Genomic DNA, 24,312 nt, shown 5'->3' with positions numbered 1-24,312 from the left:
AGATTTTTCTGTCTGGGCAAGTTTGCATGGAGATATTAAAGATGATTTATTATAATGAAACGTGTGTTTCATCAGTATTTAGCCATTGAATGCATCTAAAGTATATAGCTGATAATTTTTTATTGAAATTAAACATTTCGGTTTAGCAAATTCTGTTATAAACTGATTTATCACGTATTTTCGCGGTTCTGTAAAATGGCTTCTAACAGAAAAGTGTCTGTAAAATGGAATATTCCACAAAATATGAAAGACAGACACAGTTATAGACCTGTTCAGACAGTGCCAGTCCATAATGACTCAGTATCAGAAAAATATCTTTACTCTGAAAATTTTGAAGACCTTTCAGAACAGCAAACATACTCCGATACATTTGTGAGTGATTCATACTCTGATACATTTGTGAATGGTTCTTCACATACAGGAAATGGCTCTGACAAAAGCTCGGCTACAGATATCAAAACAATTATATCTTTGAGAACATCTGTAGATGCATCTGAGGTACAGGATGCATCTTACCTTGAAACTGCTAAAACTGAGATGTTGGAAACTGTCATAGAGGTGGACTCTGATGCTTCATGCTCAGAAGGAATGTCAGAGACCCATAAAACTGGCAATGAACTGGATACAATTAAAGAGTTATCTCGGGAGTTTCTAGATACACATACATCTGATTCACATATATATTCTGATACATTTGAGTCTAGTGAGCGAACTAAGGCAGAGTCACAATATGATGAGACAGAAGGACATAGTTATAGATCTGAGCAGTCAAAGAACTCTGACTCATATTCCACCAGGACATACACTGATTATTCAGAAGAAGATGAAAGCCTTCTTGATAGATCTTACATTGCTCCAGACTATGATGGGAAGTCGTAAGTAACAGCTGTTTTAAAAAAGGAGTGTCTACAAATAGGATCTGTACCCCTAGACTCTGATTCTAGAACACTGATTTTTTTTAATTTTGGGGTAATTTTGGTAGGGTCCATTAGGTGGGGAAAGAGGGACATAACAACTATATTGGAGAAACAACCACGTCGTAATGAAATTATGAATTTTCAGTATTTTTCATAAATAGGTCAAGGCTATCCGCACGACGGTTGTGCTGATAAATTTCTTCATCCACGAAACCATCATGCTGATTATTTTCATTATTCACATTGCAGTCATACCGATTATTTTTGTTATTCACATGACAGTCATGCCGATTATTTTCGTTATTCACAATCATGATGATCATGTCTGAAAGTCATGCCAATTATTTTTGTTATACATGGGGCTAAACGTACTGTATACATATTATGTAAAATTCAGTTAAGATTTTCTGAAGTAATTTGCTTGCTCATCAGATCCTCATAGTACTGATTATTTTACAGTTTAGCATGTACCTCTTTGCATGCGATTACGATGCCTATAATAATCATGTTGAATAACTTATGTGCAGTTTATGGGTCACACATTAAACCGGAATCCACCTAAAAACCGGAATACACCGAAATACACTTTGCATAACCGGAATACACCTGTATTTTTTAATTTAAAGGTATTTTTGAAGTGTTTTTGATATAATTCAATCATATTTATCATAAATAATTAACATACCAAAGGAAAATAAAATACGTTCACGCAAAATGATTTTATACGAGATTGAAATTCGGCGACTGCGCTGGAAATTTCCATAACCGAAATACACCCGTATTTTATTAATAAATGGTATTTTGTAGTGTTTTTTTTTTTTTTCAGAAATCATTCGTGTTTAATATAAATAATAAGTTTACAAAAGGAAAATAAAATACTTAACACAAAACGATTTATACGAGATTGAAATTTGGCGACCGCTCAGGAAATTACCATAACCGAAATACACCCGTATTTCTTCAACAAATGGTATTTTTGAAGTGGTTTATGACTGAATTCAAACATATTTATCATAAATAATTAATTTTCGAAAGGATATTAAAATGCTTTTGCGCATTACGTCTTGTACACGATTGAAAATCGGCGTGCGCACTGAAAATTTGCGCATTCGTGGATGAATTTCCATGTCCTAAAATTCTGTAATATACACCCGTATTTCTTAAATCAATCGTATTTTTAGGGTTAATGACAGAATTAAATCATATCTAAAATGAAAAATTAATTTACAAAAGCAAATTAACACGCGCAAAACGTTTTTATACGAGGTTGAAAATTTGTTGAGCGCACGGGAAATTTGCGCATTCTTTGATGAACCACAATCGCCATAATTTTGTTAGCTTTCAACTTAGGTAGGTAAATTTCAAGTTTCAATTGTTTAGTTCAAATTATTTCAAAATATCTTTTTATATTCTAATATGATATTCCTTTATGACATATTTCAGGAAACAGAGGAATTATTTTACCGCCATGAATGAAGAAATAATGATACTTGTATAAATTCTGAGTTGTTAAAATCATCGTTTTTTTCCTCTCTCTTTCAGACCACTCTTTATTTACTGAGCTTTAATAATAACCAATTTTCTTGAAATATACTTTCAAATCGTAAGTACCTTATAATTGTTAATAACAACAGGCATGTTATTCGAGTGTCACCTGTCAATCAACAAGTTGAGCATGTTGAGTGGACACTGATTGCTATAGTATCAATCAAAATATTTAAAGAAAGTTAAAGATGTTTTTACGGCTTTTCGTTGTCAAAATAATCTGCCGTCGAGTAAATATGCTTCATTCAATAATATGATATATTCACCATAGACAAAAATATTTGGTGACAGTTATGTTACACGCCTGGAAAATCATACCAAGGGCAATATGCATTAATATATAAATGTGCCTTCTATGGTGTATCTGGAATGTCAACTCGTAAAAAATTTAGGCCAATGTATGATTAAATCTACAATTCATCGCTGTTTTAGTAAAACATTGAATAAGTGTTGATACATTTAAGTATATATGTATATGGCTATATAAGCTTTTCGTGTGCAAAAATAAAAAATATACTGAATGTTCCTGTTTTTCTTCAATTTTTCAATTTGCAATCATATCGACAATTAAATGAAATTAAATAAAAGCTTATCATATTTATCTGCACTTCCCTCGTTAGACATTATTTGTCACATGTCACTTGTGTGTGCTTTCAAATATACTGATTAATTGATTATCAATAGGTGTGATAATCCAATCAAACTCTATCGGGACTAATCAGAGACACGTGTTTGTTACGCTGCATACATTTAAAGGATGTTAATTGTGCTATGGCAATGAACGCAGTAAACGTTTGTATATTTATATATTAAACATGATATAATTCTTTTGAAAACTGATTTTTCAAAATATATTTTCTTCTTAAACATGTTAAATTATCAGATTAATTCTGAGGAAATAATTCAATTAGTTCCAATAATAAACATATGGTCGGTCCTTTCCGATCAGCGCGGTTTATGCGCTGACATGTGTTTTGTGTATAATTCATTTAAAAATCGAATATTGATATTGTTTTCTCAATTTCTTTTCTTTTTTATTTGTTATACGAAATCTGAAGAAATAATTAAATAATTTCCAATAATAAACACGTGACATGCCCCTTCCGATCATGTTATGCCCTTTCCGATCAGCGCGGTTTATGCCACTCGTATTTTGTCTATAATTCATTTTAAAATCGAAAATTGCTATTTTATAATTCCTAATTTATTTTCTGTGTTATTTGTTAAATGAAATATGAAGAAACAATTAATAATTTCAAATAATAAACATATGACAGGCCCTTTCCGATCAGCGCGGTTATGTCATGACCCGTATTTTGTCTATAATTCATTTATAAATTGAATATCGATATTTTTTTTATCATAAATTATTTTCTTTGTTTCATTTTTTAAATAAAATGTGAAGAAACTATTAAATAATTTCCAATAATCAACATTCCGGTATCTAGTCACAGCGACGTAAGCGTGCAACATTTCCGTAAGCTCGCCGAATTTCAATCTCGTATAAAATCATTTTGCGTTAATTAAAGTATTTTATTTTCCTTTTGTAAACTTATTTTATATTATACTCAAATGTTTTCTGCATTAGCCCCTACAAAAATACCATTTATTATTGAAATACGGGTATATTTCGGTTATGGAAATTTCCGGCGCGGAAGCCGAACTTCAATCTCGTATAAAATTATTTTGCGTGAACGTATTTTATTTTCCTTTCATATATTAATTATTTATGATAAATATGATTGAATTATATCAAAAACACTTCAAAAATACCTTTAAATTAAAAAACACAGGTGTATTCCGGTTATGCAAAGTGTATTCCGGTGTATTCCGGTTTTTAGGTGGATTCCGGTTTAATGTGTGACCGCAGTTTATTGAATTAAAAAGTAAGAAACATGACATTAAGGAATTTAGGTTGATAATTAACTAATTAAGGTATGCAGGTATAAGTTTTCTGCGCAGTCTTGATTTCTTCTGCAATTAATGAATGAATTATTTAGTTTAACTAATAAAAAATGGTTTGTAATATTATCATTTTTTGTGGTGTTGTTTTAATACATGTATCTGATTAATGTCTATTGATTTAATATAATATCTTAAACAGTAAACATGAAGCTAATAGTCTTTTTACTACACATATGATATAACTTATGCCAAAACTAGAAACGCTAATGAAACACCTGTCATGTGGATAATGATACTAATTGGCACCACCCCGCCATTATATAACTGAAATACTGTTGAAAAATGACGTTTAAAACCCAAAACAAACAAAATTGGCAGTACCGTCGTATGAATAAGAAAAATAATAGGCATGACCGTCATGCCCACTGCCTATAGACACTTTTGAAAAAGAAATCTACTTAAAATCACATCATCTTGTGTAATAGAAGGTATAGTTTACATAAATATGTAGATCTGCGAGTTTTTGTGGGAATATGTATAAAAGATTGAGGGAATTTTTGTTAAAAATGGGGAAATGGAACATTTTTGGAGAGGGAAATGGGGCCAAAATCACATAAATTAGCTACCTGTATGTATTAGCTACCGGTATGTACTATAGTATCTGATAGAAGGATGTCTGTAGTACTCTGTACTCCTGGACAATCTTTTATAGTATTGTCTAGAGATGCGGATCTGAACCTCCAGAATCAGATTCTAATTTCTAGCAGTAAGGTTCCATACCCATCGATACATCATTTTAAAAAAGTGTATTGCTTTAAAGAACACACAGATCATCATACAATTGAGATTATTCTGAATATAATTTTGAAATATTTGTGTTCATTTGTTGAGTACTTTTACACAAGTAAATGATATTTAGCTTGGCTGTATAAAGTAGAATTCTGTGCCCTTTCAGGTGAATACTTTCAACTTCACACATGTCTTCCACATCTGTATATGACCTCACCACAGGATAAGCAATATAACTCTAGCTTACATTTATCAAAATTATGTCCCTTTTTGACTAAGAAGTTGTGGTGAATGTTTTGCAATAGCATGTAAGCAGTTTTCTGAACTTTTCTGCTACACCAAATGCGTTCAAACTCCTCACACGTTTTATTATCATGAGATGTCTCACATAGCAGGTTTCATATCTATACATTTTGGGAAATGCCCTTTTTCCAATTTTTAGCTCGACTATACGAAGTATAAGGAGAGCTATCCTATTCGCCCCAGCGTCGGCGTCGGCGTCTTTCCGCATCCCCACCTTGGTTAAAGTTTTGGTGCGCTTTCTCTTTTTTCAACTTATCTCTGTAATTACTTGATGGATTTGATTCAAACTTGAAATACTTATTCCTCATCATCACCCACATCATCTGACATAAGGGCCATAACTCTGGCACCAATATTTCATGAATTATCCCCCTTTTCACTTAGATTTTCAGGTTAAAGTTTTGATGCACTTTCACTTTATCTCTGTTATTACTGAATGGATTTGATTCAAACTTAAAATAGTTGTTCAACATCATCACCCACATCATATGACACAAGGTGCATAACTCTGGCACCATTTTTTCATGAATTATTCCCCCTTTTTACTTAGAATTTCAGGTTAAAGTTTTGGTGCACTTTCACTCTACCTCTGTTATTACTGAATGGATTTGATTCAAACTTAAAATAGTTGTTCAGCATCATCACCCACATCATATGACATAAGGTGCATAACTCTGGCTCCATTTTTTCATGAATTATTCCCCCTTTTTACTTAGAATTTCAGGTTAAAGTTTTGGTGCACTTTCACTCTACCTCTGTAATTACTGAATGGATTTGATTCAAACTTAAAATAGTTGTTCAGCATCATCACCCACATCATATGACACAAGGTGCATAACTCTGGCACCATTTTTTCCTGAATTATTCCCCCTTTTTACTTAGAATTTCAGGTTAAAGTTTTGGTGCACTTTCACTCTACCTCTGTTATTACTGAATGGATTTGATTCAAACTTAAAATAGTTGTTCAACATCATTACCCTTATCATATGATGCAAGATGCATAACTCTGGCACAATTTTTCATGAATTATTCCCCTTTTTACTTAGAATTTCAGGTTAAAGTTTTGGTGCACTTTCACTCTATCTCTGTTATTACTGAATGGATCTGATTCAAACTTTAAACAATTGTTCAACATCATTACCCTTATCATATGATGCAAGGTGCATAACTCTGGCACCAATCTTTTATTAATTATTCCCCCTTTTTACTTAGAATTTTAGGTTAAAGTTTTGATGCACTTTCACTCTGTCTTTGTTATAACTGAATGGATTTGATTCAAACTTAAAACATTTGTTCAACATCATCACCCACACTATATGACACAAGCTGCATAACTCTGGCACCAATATTTAATGAATTATGCCCCTTTTTGCTTAGGATATACTTATATAGTGTTTTGATACATTTTATCTTTACCTCTCTTATTACTTTAAGTTGATATTTTTGACATAGACTCAGGCTATTGTGCAATATCTTCATCCACAATTGGAGTCATTAAACACTCCAGTGATAGCTCTAGTTTCCTCAGATATGCCCAGTTTCACTATCCAGCATCGAAATAGTCGAGCATGCTGTCTCCTGTGACAGCTCTTGTTTCAAAATTTTGTAAAACTTTTATGTAAGCTTGTTCCATGTAAAATAATTAGTTGACAATGCCATCATTAGACAGCTCTTTTAATTTGTTGTTTTGATAACAAATTTGTTTAAAATGATTTGACAGAAAACTCTGTTGTTGAGCTGAGAATCCTGTAAGCCCGTTATCTTGTAAAACATTTGTAAACAAATTTACTCTTATTTTGAATTTGACAGTAAAATAAATGAGTTTATAGGGGTATTTACCTTTGAACTTGGAATCTGGCTTTTGTGAATTAGATTTACATTAAATTTTCTTTATGATAGTTTGACAGATGATGAAGATGATATTGCTGGTACCACATATGATGATGATTACAGTTATACATTTGAACCAACTGAACCTTCAACATACATTCATCATGATCCAGAACAAGTAAGCATTTCAGTGCACACTGTATGGTTTAGTATGTATTCTACACATGTATTACAGTATTCACTGAACAAACAAATTACAGGGAATAGTTACAAGATTTAAAAGTTGAACCTGACTGTCACACTTTTTTACTTTACTATTCTTCAGCTTCATTTGCACCTTGTGTACTAAACTTGTCTTACAGTTTCTTTTCATTTTAAATGAAACTTGTTTATAAATCATCAAGTGGACATATGCACAATTCTAGCAGGTTTTACGCTTGATAATTTTTTCAGGAGTTTGTCTTTTTTTGAGTGGGGTGGGGGGAAGAGACTTTTTAACCTGCCATAACAACCATCTGCAGTCACTTGCCTTAAGCAGCGGGTCAGCTTACTTCCTAAATTGACATTTTATTCTAATTTCAGATAGTCTTAAGAAGTCACCTGCAAGACCGTGTCACAACTTTGACTGTCTGTGTAATACAGGTTTGACTGTAGCTCTCAGTCTCACCTGTCTTCATTTTTGCACAAATTTGTCAGGTCCTGTTGCACTAATGTCCAACCTTTTGTAAGCTTATTTGAGCCGTGCCATGAGAAAACCAACATAGTGGGTATGCGACCAGCATGGATCCAGACCAGCCTGCGCATCCGCGCAGTCTGGTCAGGCTCCATGCTGTTCGCTTTTAAAGCCTATTGGAATTGGAGAAACTGTTAGCGAACAGCATGGATCCTGACCAGACTGCGCGGATGCGCAGGCTGGTCTGGATCCATGCTGGTCGCATACCCACTATGTTGGTTTTCCCATGGCACGGCTCATTTATAGTCGCTGCTGGAAATCAAAATGTGAGACTCCTCCAGAAGACTGTTACTTATTTTACTTGAAGGGTAGTGCAGGATACAGAAAACACCCCAATGTCTGAAGCTTCCTTGGTTCTCTAACAGGCCAGGTGTGAGGCACGTTTACATGGGACTCTTATCCCAATGTTAGAAATTTTAGTTGGAGAGTAGGAGCTTGAATCCATGACCCCTGCTTTTTGTAGTCAGGCATTGTTAATACTGGACTCTAACAGATGTGAAAGGAGGCTGCTAAAACGATGTCATCCTAGATATTTGTGTGCTCTGAGATTTACATTTTACAAGATTTGCTTAAACAAAGTCTGGCAGTAACAGTTAAATAAAATATAATGTGAGAGAAGTTACAATGTTATTCTAGGGATTAATCCTGTTTCAGGCAAGGATCGAGGCAGAGCAGATCAACAAAGCAGAACAAGTAAAAAAAGATTTTGTGAAAGCCATGGTGACAAAACTGAAGTCAAAACCAGAAAAGAAATTTGCACAGCTAGAGACAATATCTTCACAAATGGAAGATGGTACTTAGATTTATGTCCTTGGATGGTATAATTAGGATTATGACATTATGTCAAGGTTGTTCAATGAAAACCATATGATGCAGTATTTTGTCCAAATTTTAAAGCTGCTTGCCCACAGATGTGGTGATTTTTTTTTTCAGCATGTTCATTTCCACAAAGTTTGGCATTGAATATATATATAACATTGTGTGAAATGATAAAGTGAGAGAAAATAATTGCTTGAAATTAGTAAAAAAGCAAAAAGAATGTTGATTTTCTCCATTATATCAAAAGTATTAATACGGTTTTTTCCCTTCTGTTTTATTATAAACGTTTTAGAGAAAATAATTTGCCTAGAAAGTTTGAGTTAGTCACTTTAAGCATCATTTTGAATACAATCTTATATTACTTCAACAGAATCATTTTAGAAAAGAAATGCAGATATTACCCGATATTTGTTATCTAATACCATATAGTAAACACATTTATAAATGGTCAGTTGTCATTGTCTCTGTGAGAAAGTATCGGTCCTGATTAGTACATACACCTAAAATATCATGACATCCTTGAATGTGACTCAAATCATGGGTGGTAAATGCGCAATCCAATTCCCGCTGGGAATACGCTTAAAATGGGATGCGCAACGTCCGGTGCTGGTGTTGCGCGTAAAAAAAGACGAAATTGAGGTATGTGAAGTTATGATTTTGCTTAGTATGAGACTAGAATGAATTTTCTTGAAAAAAGCAAAATGCTATTCGACACAGATATGATAATACATCATATGTGTAAAATATCTGGTTTGTAAGTTATGATTCGGCTCTATTATCACAAAAACTCAGGGGGCAAGAAGCGTGAAAAAAGTATGAAATCAACAAAGATGGACGTTTCTGACCTCATATGCCTAATCTGAGGACATTTGATGCTTTTTATGATAACTCAACTGTTATAAAGTAACGAATATCAAAATTATTTGCTTCAAATCCTGCTTACGGGGACATATTTGACAAAAAAATAATCGGGAATGGGGTGCGCACTGGGAATGGAGTTGCTCGCATACATCATAATGTATATAATGTATACACGCAACTCCATTCCCAGGGCGCAACCCCATTCCCGATTATTTTTTTGCCAATCTTTCCCCCCAAAACAACATTTCATTCAAGTGTACAAAATATTCATGACTGTTTTACACGTGTTTGATCATTAGAAGCGTCACATTTCCAGAAAGAAGGCACAAGAGTTAGAAAATTGGTATTTTTCATGATTTCATGCTTTTTTGACAGTTCGAGCCAGCAGAGTTTTCGTGATAACAGAGCTGATTCTTAAATTAATAAGTTGGTATTTCACACATATGATCTTTATTCATTTTTGTGTCGAATAGCATTTTGCTTTTTTCGAAAACACTCGTAAATGTGTCATTATTTACAAAAACAAAAACCCACCTACCTCGATTTTGTATATATTGATGCGCAACACCAGCACCGGAAGTCGCGCAACCCATTTTTAGCGTATTCCCAGTGGGAATTGGATTGCGCGTTTACCACCCGTGCAAATGTTCAATTCAACTGTCAGCAGTAGAATTTTTGTTTACATCACCTGAGCACAAGTGAGCTTTGAGGATCGTTGGATGTCCATAATCCACAGTTGAAAGAACATCATCTCCTTAACCACTAAGCAGATTTGAAGAAAACTTCACAGGAATGTTCCTTGGTTGGTCCCCTTTTAGCTCTCTTCAAATCTAGATCATTCATGTAGAATTCTAGTTACCATAGGAATCAAAAGAAAAACCTCAGAAACTGCTGATCCAATTTCAAAATACTTTCATAGAAATATGCCTTTGGTGACCTTCTACTAAACTCAGTAAATCATTTTGATTCTTTAAAAAAAAGCATGATGACAGGGGACATTTCCTATATGGCTGTATGGAAAACTATGAAAGTCTTTTCTCTGTAACTACTGGCCTGATTTCAAAATAATTCCACAGAAATGTTCCTAAAGTGACCCTATTCCAAATTCCTCTATATAATTCTTTTTCGTTTAAAACATGGCCAGAATGGTGCGGGGCTAGTTTTCCCTATACCTTTGAAAATCTTCTCCGGAACTCCTGTCTTGATTTGAAAATAATTTGACAGCAACTGTGACTCTTCTAAATTCCTGCAAATTATTTTTTATGTTGAAATACATGGCTGCCATGGGGTGGGGCTAGTTTTCCTAATAGGCTCTGTAAGGAAAACTGAAAATCTCCTTTTAAACCGCTGGCCCAGTTTCAAAAAAATTTGACAGCAATGCTCCTTGAGTGACCCTTTACCAAATTCCTCCATTAGCCATTTTATTAAAAAAGAAAAAGAAAAGAAAAAAACATGGCTGCCTAAGGGCTGGGCTATTTTCTATATATGGCTGTATAGAAAACTTAAAACGTCTTCTCCTTGCTGGTTCAGTTTGAAAATAATTTCACAATAATGTTCCTTGGGTGACCCTCTGCCAAATTCCTGCAAACAAGCTGTTTCATTGTAAAACATAGCCACCATGGGTGGAGCTATATGGACAACTTTAAAAGTTATCTGCTCTCAAGCCACTTGCCCAATTGATAGCAATGTTTCTTTGGTGACTTTCTAAATTTTTTCAAGCCATATTGATTTCTTAAAAGATGTGGGTGGAACTAGTGTTCTGTATATGGCTGTATAGAGAAAAAATCTCCGCAGAAATTGCTGACCCAAATTCAAAATAATTTCACACAGTTTTCCTTGGGTGACCCTATACCAAATTCTTTGTTACCTTTGCATCGTGTACTCAACAACTCTTACAGTTTCTATCCATTCCAAATGAAACTTTGGATACCTTTTCTACATCAAGTGGACATATGCGGATTTCTTTGACTTCCATGTCAGACTATTTTTAGCTCATCTGATTTTGGGGGGGAAAATGATAGTTATTGTCATCACTTGATCGGCGTCAACTTTGGCATTGCCTGGTTAAGTTTTATGTTTAGGTCAGCTTTTCTCCTAGACTATCAAAGCTATTGCTTTAAAACTTGCAACACTTGTTCACCATCATTAGCTGACTATGTACAGCAAGAAACATAATTCCATCCTGCTTTTTGCAAGAATTATAGCCCCTTTTGGACTTAAAAAATATGAGATTTCTTGGTTAAGTTTTGCGTTTTGGTCAACTTTTCTCCTTAACAGTCAAAGCTATTGCCTTAAAACTTGGAGCAAGGCAGTGCTCTTGTTCATCAAGTTATGCCCCTTTTATGACTTTACAGTATTACAGCTACATTCGTACCTTTGTAACTCAACTTCCCAGGTACAAATGAAACTTGGTATATATCATTAACATAAATCGATTTCTAAATATTGTCTACAGTTTAATGTTCATTTAATATTTCTGGAGTTAAACCAGTTTTGGACTTTACTATTTTATCAGACATTTTGTGAGGCACATGTCATACAATATTGAAATCATTCTTGTTTTCTTTGTCACAATGTTCCCTACAACTAAAGTATTTATCATGTTTTGATTTTTTCAGCTGAGGAGGATGACTATTTAAAGCACTATTGTAAGAAGAAGATAAAACTGTTGAAAAAGAAAAGATATACAAACAAAGGTAAATGAAACAAAAATAAAATATATAAACGTGTAGCAGTAAATTATTTTTTTTTTTGTCAGATAGCTGTCCTTTTCTGTGGTAAAAAATGTTAATTTATTCAATAGTGTTCACATGTTACATGCAATTTGTTGTTGAGTACAGAAAAAAATGGAAGTTCTTTTGATAGCATTATTCGAAAAAAAAAAAAAGGCAAAAAGAGATTATTTTGTCTATCACATTTTAAATCCTTAAAGGTCAGGACAAAATGATTCATGGTTTTGGAACAAACACCTCAAAGATTTCATTTTCAAGAAAAAATAATAAAATTTGCCTGCTCACATGTACAGAAATAAAAATGTTAACTTTTATTTTGATTGTGTGACCAATCGGTTATGGCAACATGTTCTGTTGATATGTTTTAGACACTAATTAAAACTGACCTCAGCCTGTTAAAAACTTGATGCTACTGGCATTGGGGCTATTTCTATTAACTTACATCAGATTTTGAAGCAATGACACGACTTGGAAGTCAGGACACCATAATTAAGGCTTCTTTCTATTCATAAACATATTGGATAGATGTTCTATAATTTTACAGAAATGAGCACTTCAGGTAATTTTGTCTCTTAAGAAATAAAAGAATATATAAACCTGGAAAAATGAAGGCAATAGACAATGTAAAGACATTTAATGGCCGAATGGTTAGAGAAGTTGACTTTGAATCACTATGGAATAAAAAAAAGACTTTCAAACATTCCAGTCTGCAAACATAAACGGAACTCTGTTTGGATGTATCTTGAAAAATGTGTAATGAAAATATCCATTGATGTGTATATTCAAGAAAATGTGCGTTCTAAAAACATGAAGCTTTGCAGGATTACTGTTGTGCACTTGAAGATTTAATTGACATTGGATTAAAGTCAGTAGGGGCATAATGAATTTAGTCATTTTTAAAATGTATATTTTTGGTGATAGAATACAAGGGTTGATCCAGAAGTAATGTTGCTGTGGTTATGATGCAATTATTAATTTTTGTATTATCATGAAAATTGGTTGAAGATGTACATTTAATCAAGTAAATATTATTGTACAGGGTTGTTGCATTTTAAATATATGTAGATACAAAATATAACACCAGTGCCAATTAGCCACACCTGAATGTAATTTTTGTTTCCTATACAGAAAACAAGAAACAAATGAAATCATCAACCTCAAAATAACACACAAAATCATTAGTCCAAATAATTAGATGTGAAAAAGTTGTCATTTTACTTTCAACATTTAATATTCTGACATTTTACATTTTTACTATCGAAGCCTTTTTCGACGTCTAAAAGTTAAGTATGAAAGGAGTGTAGCATAAATTCAATTTCTAAAACATTATAAAGTCGGTAAACTTTGTACCTAGATAAATAAAAATACCTTTGCTTCAGTTCTGCAAGTTTAAAATAATTTACAATCCATTATTATTCTCGGAAGTGTTGCTTAATTTATTTGACATTGAATGTTTACATTTGCCGTGCCACCATCTTCTTTCGAAATTGAAAGTACAAATTAAATTTGATCGGCAGTAGACGAAAAATTATTTCCCGCCAAATATTTTCATTGTAATTTTGGTTTATTATCACCGTAAATGTGAATTTTCGATTTGTATCCTTACAAATTTTAAATGTCTCTTCTGAAAATAGGATTATAGAGATTTGTAGTTTCTCTGGATGGGTTAGAGAAAAGGTAACTTTCGTTCAAAATAATTCTGATATGCAAATCATGTTTACATCTTGAACACCCTTGGTTATTACCGTGCCACTAATCAAAATTTTCAACGGACTGGATACTGGATTAATTAATCGGATAATTGATAACAAATAAGGTAAAATATAACTTTTAATTGCTGCTATAAAGCACATTTATGATTATTCTTCACACCCAATGTGAAAGTTTCAGTCATTTTTGCCAGAAAGTCTTTAAAAACCTTCAGATCAAAATTCAAATCTGAAGCGATTTTTGTGCTATACGTTATTTCAGTTCAACATGAAGACCTGACATAACATGGAAAACAAAAAATGTAAAATATAAATTTAAATGAACTTCTGAAGTGAAATGAGTTATTTCAGGTCTTGTATTTAGGACTAACAAAATCATATGATATAATGACGTGAATTAACATCTATGTTATCTGCTGATAAAATGACACTTGTTTGTATGGTTCCAGTGTCATGAATTTTGGATCAACCCTCGTATTTATTGTAAGAGAATAGTTCCAAAATTTTCCAAAGAACTATCGGTCTGTTTAGAGTTATAAATAGAGACGTGAAATTAATAAAGCCTGTTTTTATATATCATTGATTAATGATTAGATACACATGACACAACCCAGTCTTGACATTGTATATATAGGTTGATTCATTTGGTTTGATGTTTCAAGAATTTCTCAAATTACCATCATTTGTCAGGACTGGCTTACTGTTTGTTTATCTTCACATGTATTTCACCATGCACAAATGTCTAGGATCTGTTTCAGTGACCCCATGAAACAATATGTATGCAAAAATGTCACTCTTATAAACTTTATAATAATCATGTTACTGTATTTAAAATGTTAAGTGGTAAAAAGATCTTTCTTTACCTTTATATAGAATCACGTTTCTAGAAGGAAGACACGGCCACACATCAAAATTGCCAAGCCATTTGACCATTCTTACTTTGCAGCAATAAATAGAGTGTTTTCAGTTCTTTGAATAGAATATTTGAAATTGATTCTGGTTGATGACATCTGTCTTTCTCTTAACTTTCTTCTGTTGTGCCTTCAAACATAAACAGTGCTTGCAGATTAACACTGATGATCAAGTTTAGCTTGACTTTTCGAAGAATAGCCTAGCTATTCTACTCATCCTGGCATCGGCGTCCGCGTCACACCTTGGTTAAAATTTTGCATGTAAGAACATATGGCTATCATTTAAAGGCATATAGCTTTTTTTTTTTTTTTTTTTTTTCTAGGTCAATTACCAACCTCACTGGGTCAAGTCCCATAACCCTGACATGTATTTTGGCCAAATTATGCCCCCTTTTGGACTTATACCATGTTCACACTAGCAGACCGGTTTTATTTTTATCAGGCAGTAATTGGCTATAATTGGTATTTGACATTTAAAACCCATCAAAATATAATCTAGTTTGCATCCACACTAGGCAAAGAAATGTGGTTTAAATATATACATGCAATGTTGGAAGTAAACAAATATTTTGCAATAAGCAAAAGGAGGCTAACAGAAACAAGAAGGAGTCATCAATGTTTAAACGTCTGTGTTCATCTAAGAATTTCTTTTCATTCCATCTATAGTCCATTTTGAGCATCAGCATGACTCCATATCGCAATTTAATGTTTTTGTTTCATCAACACTTCAATTACTTTTGCCAGCCATAGCATCAGTTGTTTGATACAAAAGAGAAATACATGGTATTCTTCCACCAAAAGGTAAGATCTGGGGATTTGGGATTGTAAAACCAGTTATAACTCACATTTGGGTTCACACTTGTAAAATAATGTAGTTTTACTTTTTATACGCCCGTTTGAAAAACGGGACGTATTATGGGAACGCCCCTGGCGGGCGGGCGGGCGGGCGGCGTCCACAGACTTTGTCCGGAGCATATCTTCTACATGCATGAAGGGATTTTGATGAAACTTGGCACAGTTGTTCACCATCATGAGACGGAGTGTCATGCGCAAAAACCAGGTCCCTAGGTCTAAGGTCAAGGTCACACTTAGAGGTCAAAGGTCAAATTCAAGAATGACGTTGTCCGGAGCATATCTTCTTCATGCATGGAGGGATTTTGATATAACTTGGCACAAATGTTCACCACCACAAGGCGGAGTGTCATGCGCAAGAACCAGGTCCCTAGGTCTAAGGTCAAGGTCACACTTAGAGGTCAAAGGATACAAGAATGAAAACCTTGTCCGGAGCATTTTTTTTTCATGCATAGAGGGATTTTGATATAACTTTGCACAAATGTTCACCACCACGAGGCAGAGTGTCATGCGCAAGAACCAGGTCCCTAGGTCAAAGGTCAAGGTCACACTTAGAGGTCAAAGGATACAAGAATGAAAACCTTGTCCGGAGCATTTCTTTCTCATGCATAGAGGGATTTTGATATAACTTTGCACAAATGTTCACCACCACCAGGCGGAGTGTCATGCGCAAGAACCAGGTCCCTAGGTCAAAGGTCAAGGTCACACTTAGAGGTCAAATGATACAAGAATGAAAACTTTGTCCGGAGCATTTCTTCTGCATGCATAGAGGGATTTTGATATAACTTTGCACAAATGTTCACCACCACGAGGCGGAGTGTCATGTGCAAGAACCAGGTCCCTAGGTCAAAGGTCAAGGTCACACTTAGAGGCCAAAGGTCAGATACAAGAATGACTTTGTCCGAAGCATTTCTTCTTCATGCATGGAGAGATTTTGATGTAACTTGGCACAATTATACACCATCATGAGGTGAAGTGTCATGCGCAGTTCCTTTCTTTAGAATTACTTCCCTTCGTTGTTACTATAAATAGCTTATATTGTAACTTTTTCATTACTAGTCGTAGGGAAAAATCGAGACCACTTTTCTGTAGTACAACATGCATTCTACATACATTTTTTTTTTTTTTTTTGTAAGATTATCTTCCCTTAGTTGTTACTATAAATAACTTATATTGTAACTTTTTTATAATTAACCGTAGGGAAAAAACAAGACCACTTTTCTGTGGTACAACATAGATGTTACTTTCAAATTTTAGGTGTATTTTAAGGTATCTCTACCTGGTAAGGAGTTTTTTTGTGGACTTAGAAAAACAAATGACTTACAATGATTACTAAACAACCACAAAATTAAAATTCCATTTGCAAATACAGGTGCTAGAGTAAAGAAATTTGCTGTGACGGGCGTATATTGTGACAATCTGGCACTCTTGTTAATATAGTATTAAAACCACCTCCCGAGGTAGTTTTAATGCTATATTACAGAACCCACTTGACCTTTACATAATTCACGTTTTACACCACATATAGTGTGGACACAAACAAGTTTAAAAAATAAACCCAAGTTAATATAAGATTAAAAACGTAGTCTGAACGCAGTGAAAGAAAGTCCTGGTTAGTTTTGCATGCAAGTTACTATCTCCAGAACTAATGCAGGTAATGAATTGAAACTTCACATGTATCTTTGGGGTCATAAAACTAGGTGATAGCGTCAAGAGCCATAACTCTGACATGCATTTTGGCCAAATTATGCCCCCTTTTGGACTAAGAAAATTCTGGTTAAAGTTTTTCGTGCAAGTACATATGGCTATCATTGAAAGGCAAATAGCTCTGTAACTTATTTTTCTTTTCTAGGTCAATTACCAACCTCACTGGGTCAAGTCCAATAACTCTGACTTAAATTTTGGCCAGAGTATGCCCCCTTTTGGACTTAGAAAATCCTGGTTAAAGTTTTGCATGCAAGTACATATAGCTATTACTTAAAGACATATAGATTTGAATTTTCTTTTTCTAGATAAATTACCAACCTCACTGAGTCAAGTCCCATAACTCTGACATGTGTTTTGGGCAAATTATGTACCCTTTTGGACTTAGAAATTTCTGGTTAAAGTTTTGCATCTGCAAAACAAATGCATTTATTAAATTAAAACTTCACATGTGTCTTCGGATTATAAAACTATTTGATTGCATCCAGTCTCTTTTTACTCTGACACGTATTTTGGGCAAATTATGCCCCCTTTTGGACTCAGAAAACTTCTAGTTAAAGTTTTGGTTGAAAGTCTATTGATATTTTAACATTAGATTAATATTCCTGCTTCTGTGACAGCGATTTGAATAGTCAAGCACTGGCTGTCTAACGGACAACTCTTGTTATTTAAGAATGAAGTCTGAATATTATACTAAGGCCTGTATGGAATATCTGGCATTATTAGTCCCCTACTGGTTTAAAACCAGTTTCGGGGACTATAGGAATGTGCTTTTCCGTCATTCCGTCCGTCTGTCCGCAATTTCGTGTCCAGTCCATAACTCAGTCATCCATGAAGGGATTTTAATATTACTTGGCACAAATGTTCCCTATGATGATACGACATGTCGTGTGCAAAACCCGGACCCCTAGCTCAAAGGTCAAGGTCACAATTGGAGGTCAAATATCAACAGGGGATTTTAGTATTACTTGGCACAAATGTTCCCCATGATGAGGTGACGTGTCATGCGCAAATCCCGGACCCCTAGCTCAAAGGTCAAGGTCACAGTTGGAGGTCAAAGGTCAACAGGGCTTTTTTCCTGTCCAGTCCATAACTCTCCCATCCATGAAGGGATTTTAATATTACTTGGCACAAATGTACCTCATAATAAGACAATGTGTCATGCACAACTTTCAGTCCCCTAGCTCAAAGGTCAAGGTCACACTTAGCAGTCAAATGTTAACATAGCATGAACAGGGCCTGTTTCGTGTCCGGTCCATAACTCTGACATTCATTAAGGGATTTTAATATCACTTGGCACAAGTGTTCCCCATGATGAGACGACGTGTCTTACGCAAATCCCGGACCCCTAACTCAAAGGTCAAGGTCACAATTGGGGGTCAAAGGTCAACAGAGTTTTTTCCTGTCCCATCCATAACTCTGCCATCCATGAAGGGATTTTAATATTACTTGGCACAAATGTTCCCAATGATGAGACAACATGTGATGCGCAAAGCCCTTAGCTCAAAGGTCAAGGTCACAATTGGAGGACAAAGGTCAATAAGGTTTTTTTCCTGTCCAATCCAGAACTCTGTCATCCATCAAGGGATTACAATATTACTTGGCATAAATGTTCCCCATGATGAGACGACGTGTCGTGCGCAACACCCAGTACCCTCGCTTAAAGGTTAAGGTCACACTTTGAGATCAAAGGTCAAGAGAATTTTTTCCTGTCTGGTCTATAACTTTGTCATGCAATACAGATTTAGATATCAGTTGGCACAAATATTCCCCTGGATGAGACAACATGTCATGCGCAAAACCCAGGCCCAAGGTCTAATGTCAAGGTCAAACTTAGAGACCAAAGGTCAGACACAAGAATGACTTTGTCTGGAGCATTTCTTCTTCATGCATGGAGGGATTGTGATGTAACTTGGCACAAATGTTCACCAACATAAGACGGATTGTCATGCGCAAGAACCAGGTCCCTAGGTCTAAGGTCAAGGTCATATTTAGAGGTCAAAGGTCAAATTCAAGAATGAATTTGTACGGAGCATTTCTTCTTCATGCATGGAGAGGTTTTGATGTAACTTTTTTATTACTGACGGTAGAGAAAAATCGAGACCACTTTTCTGTGGTACAACATGCATGTTACATCCAATTTTTAGGTGTATTTTGACCTATCTCTACCTGGTAAGGAGTTTCTTGTGGACTTATATTATATAGGTTTTTTTTTTTTTTTTTAAGGATTAATTTCCCTTTGTTGTTACTATAAATAACTTATATGATAACTTTTTTATAATCAGCCAAAACAATTTAATATGAAAACAACTGTGGGTTTTTGTATATGCACATTTTAATCCAATTGTGTTGTTATAACATATTGTATATATAGTACAATATTGTTTATACATCATTGACAGATATCAGTTCATTATGTTATACTGCAGTAGAGAAAATTAGGTGCCTTCCAGTAGGGGACTTTGTATTGCATGGCAATACTTCATTCACTTGTTTCCACTTGAGAAGTGTCCTTTATTTATGCAATTGTTGCATACATGTTTGATTCCAGACAATAGATTTAGGAGTGAAATAGTATTAAGAAATATCAGTAGAATACTCCATGATTTACAATAGCAAAGCATACAAGTCTTTTAGGTATATTTTTATTACATGAGAACTATAAATAGTAACAAATTTATGTAGGAAAATCTCATGTTATCGTATTGCTTGATGTATTATCACATTATCGTAAATTGGCCTCAAGGCCATTGTCGATAATAGCCCTGACGTAAGGGCAGGAAATTTACATCTACAAACAGGGATGATGCCTCGACATTTCACAGAGGCAAAACAGTGATTTCTTCAGTTTTGAATTAACTAATCAGAAAAATAATGTTGTGTATTTTCTGTAAAAGTTTTCTGTCAAAAACTTTAAGCAACAAAGTAAAGGCATTTTCCTACAGATGTTTTAAAAAAATGGAAATAAAAACTTGAATACTCTAAATTATTATCCTGTAAAGGCTAAAAATTATTATCTCAATAGATGCTTGTACTTGTGAAAATGGCACACTAAACTTTTCTTACTCTAATAAACAGGTAAATACATGAGAGTCTGTGTACGTTCTTGAAAACCTAAACTAAAGAAAGGCCAGCCATGATGAAATGAAAGTCGCTGAAACAGGGCAGTCACAAAAACTTTGACCATATATTTCATAAGTGATAATTGTTGAATGGTGTTAATTTATATGTTAGCAGATTCAGAGAGTGATGATGAAGTGTCAGAGGAAACTGTTACACCAACAAGCACACATGGTAGACTATTATCAGACTATGGACTGCCAGACTCTGTGCTGGAGAGGGCAAAGATAACCAATATATTGTCAGCTATGAGAAGAGTGAGTTTGCTGTTCACATTTAAGTCTCATGGTGCATTTAATTTAATATTAAAAGAGCTTAAGCCCTCATATGATTTTCATAATCCCATTTCTTTCAAAGAATGTTGTAAGAACTTCTGAAAGACCTATGGAGTGCTTGTGCAGTGGGTGTGGTGATGGTCACTCTTTGACATCCTGAGATCAGACAGTCCAGAGGTAGCAGTTGCACCTCTTTATACATTCATTGGAAATGTCAAGCTAAAAGTAATTGATCTACAAGTATTAATTAAAGGGAAACAACAAGAAGAAGAGTTTTAGATATCCTGGTTGATTATCAAAACGGGTTTTGAATTTTATGCAAAGATTATTTGCAACTTAGTGTTGCTTTATATTGAAAAGCTTGAAATACAGTTAAACAATTTCTTGTTGGTGGTTATTATGCCCCCTCTGAAGAAGAGTGGGTGTGTTGATTTGCTCAAGTAAGCCTGTCTGCTGGTAAAAACTTTGGTTTCCAATCAATGACCAAAGAATACTCTGACCTCTTAAAATAAATTCTGATCAGTTTCTTGAGAAAGCTTATGTCCACAGTTGCTAACTGTGTGTAGATGACTCCTATTGCATTTTTGCATCAGTCAAATTGACTTCTAGATTGAACAGTTTCCAGTCAGTAGCTGGAGTATGCTGTTACCATCTGTAGTCAAACTCCTTACATTGATTGTTTAAGTCTTATTAATCCCCCGCCGTGGCGGAGGGATTATAGGAATGGTCTGCGTCCGTCCTTCCGTCCGTCTTTCCGTCCGTCCTTCCATCCGTAACAAAATCGTGTCCGGTCCATATCTCCTAAACCCCTTGAAGGATTTTCATGAAACTTGGGTCAAATGATCACCTCATCAAGACGATGTGCAGAGCCCATGAGTCAGCCTTGTCGGTTCAAGGTCAAGGACACAACTCAACGTCAAAGGTTTGAGCCTGCCATTTTGTGTCCGCTCTATATCTCCTAAACCCATTGAAGGAATTTTATAAAACTTGGGTCAAATGATCACCTCATCAAGACGATGTGCAGAACCCATGAGTCAGCCATGACGGCTCAAGGTCAAGGTCACAACTCAAGGTCAAAGGTTTGAGCCTTCCATTTTGTGTCCTCTCTATATCTCTTAAACCCCTTGAAGGAATTTTATAAAACTTGGCTCAAATGATCACCTCATCAAGATGATGTGCAGAACCCATGAGTCATTCATGCCGGCTCAAGGTCAAGGTCACAACTTAGGGTCAAAGGTTTGAACCTTCCATTTTGTGTCCCCTCTATATCTCCTAAACCCCTTGAAGGATTTTCATTAAACTTGGGTCAAACGATCACCTCATCAAGGCGATGTGCAGAATTTATGAGTCAGCCATGTAGGCTCAAGGTCAAGGTCACAACTGAAGGTCAAAGGTTTGAGCCTTCCATTTCGTGTCCGCTCTATATCTCCTAAACCCCTTGAAGGAATTTTATAAAACTTGGGTCAAATGATTACCTCATCAGAACGATGTGCAGAAATTATGAGTCAACCATGCCAGCTCAAGGTCAAGGTCACAACTAAGGGTCGAAGGTTTGAGCCTTCCATTTGGTGTCCACTCTGTATCTCCTTAACCCCTTGAAGGATTTTCATCAAACTTGGGTCAAATGATCACCTCATCAAGAACTCATGAGTCAGCCATGTCAACTCAAGGTCAAGGTCACAACTGAAGGTCAAAGGTTTCAGCTCTGTATCTCTTAAACCCCTTGAAGGATTTTCATGAAACTTTGGTCAAATGATCACCTCATCAAGACATTGTGCAGAATTCATGAGTCACCCATGTCAGTTCAAGGTCAAGATCACAGCTCAAATCAAAGGTTTTACCCTTTCACTATCCATAGCAGTGGCGGGGGATTTAGCTGTCTTTCAGACTGCCTTGTTTCTTTTGGGATCAGTAGATTACATGTCAAGGTCACAGAGACCTTGAGACAAAAAATAAAATATGATCATCAGCTGGAAAATGTATACACCTAAGGCCATCAAACTTTAACCTTATTGTCATGTTCAGTAAAGAACCATCAAATTATCAGGTTTGTAGGTCAAAGGCCGAGGTCACAGTGACCTTGAGATTCAAAATGATTCAAGATCAATAGCTGTAGAATGCTTGGCCATCAAACTGTATCATGAGTGTCATTAGGTCATGGTCAAAGTATGCTTTTGACTAAAAATTAGACACCAGTTACCTCTGGCAGGCCACCCGCCTGCTTAGCTCAGTAGGAAGAGCATTGGTCTACAGATCGCTGGGTCGCGAGTTCGATCCCCAGGCGGGGCAAATGTTCTCCGTGAGGATTTGATAAAAAAACATTGTGTCTGACATCATTCGTCCTCCACCTCTGGTAATGCATGTGGGGAAGTTGGCAGTTACTTGCGGAGAACAGGTTAGTACTGGTACAGAATCCAGGAACACTGGTTAGGTTAACTGCCCGCCGTTACATGACTGAAATACTGTTGAAAAACGGCTTAAACCCAAAACAAACAAACCTCTGCCAGGCCATCATTTGGGGCATCATTATTGTTCTTTGCTATTTGAGCAGATTCTTCTAACAAATTGTACTCCAGAAGTATGAGTCATTTCTTCTTTCAAGTGAATCAAGTCTGTAATATACCTTCTTGCTGGATAAACTTTTACTCTCTGTAATACATTGATGGCTACCAATAAAGTGACCAGTAATTATTCCAGTCTGTGAGGCAGTATGCTTTGGGTCTAGAATGGAATTTTAGAGAAATATTTGTGATGCTTATAAGCTGTCACCTGCAGTGAGAATCTTGTTAATGAAGGCAGTAACTTTTCCAGAATTAATATGAAATTAAATGATTGATATTTTACAGGCTGCCAAAGTAGATATTCATGATCCTCGTAAATGTGGAGAATGTAGGTATGTATAAATGTTCTGTACAAACGTTAGAAGTTATTTTAATGGCTGTAAAGATACTGTATATTATTACATACTCATTTCTATTCCTCGTTAAGTTACAATGGTACTGCAAACATCAATATTTTCCCATACACAGAAGCCTGAATTTCATAATGGGTGCATGACGTAATTTAATGTATGCCGTTGTATGTCTTGTTTAGTATTTTCAATCTTATTCAGGCTATTGAACATACTCATAATAATTACATTACATTTATATGTGTTGATACATATGTAATAAAAAGGTTATTAGCTTTGTATCGGGAAATATGCACTTGTTCTTCAGCAGAAGAATATTGTGCTCCTAGTCGGGCAGTATTTCCGCTGCAGAACACGTGCATATTTCCTGATACAAAGCTGATAACCTATAAATAA

The 24,312-nt window shown here is 35.0% G+C and overlaps 1 protein-coding gene across 1 annotated transcript; it reads left to right on the top strand.

Moving 5' to 3' along the window:
• Positions 1–24,312, top strand: LOC123556592 (uncharacterized). Its single transcript, XM_053544476.1, has 7 exons — positions 1–875; positions 7,359–7,467; positions 8,677–8,815; positions 12,321–12,398; positions 20,848–20,987; positions 23,852–23,894; positions 24,224–24,312. Exons 1-7 carry the CDS (start codon positions 196–198, stop codon positions 24,310–24,312), a joined length of 1,278 nt encoding a protein of 425 aa, XP_053400451.1. The 5' UTR covers positions 1–195.

The sequence above is a fragment of the Mercenaria mercenaria genome, chromosome 5 (genome assembly GCF_021730395.1).
Source record: "Mercenaria mercenaria strain notata chromosome 5, MADL_Memer_1, whole genome shotgun sequence".
Lineage (NCBI taxonomy): Eukaryota > Metazoa > Mollusca > Bivalvia > Venerida > Veneridae > Mercenaria > Mercenaria mercenaria.
Note: the sequence above shows the minus strand (reverse complement) of the source record. Positions and strands in the feature narration are given on the sequence as shown.

Excerpts from the sequence above, each read along its gene's own strand:
- LOC123556592 (XM_053544476.1), top strand. The coding sequence starts at position 196 with ATGGCTTCTAACAGAAAAGTGTCTGTAAAATGGAATATTCCACAAAAT. Across the intron at positions 12,399-20,847 it reads GAAAAGATATACAAACAAAG|ATTCAGAGAGTGATGATGAA; the intron begins GTAAATGAAACA and ends ATATGTTAGCAG. Across the intron at positions 20,988-23,851 it reads TATTGTCAGCTATGAGAAGA|GCTGCCAAAGTAGATATTCA; the intron begins GTGAGTTTGCTG and ends GATATTTTACAG.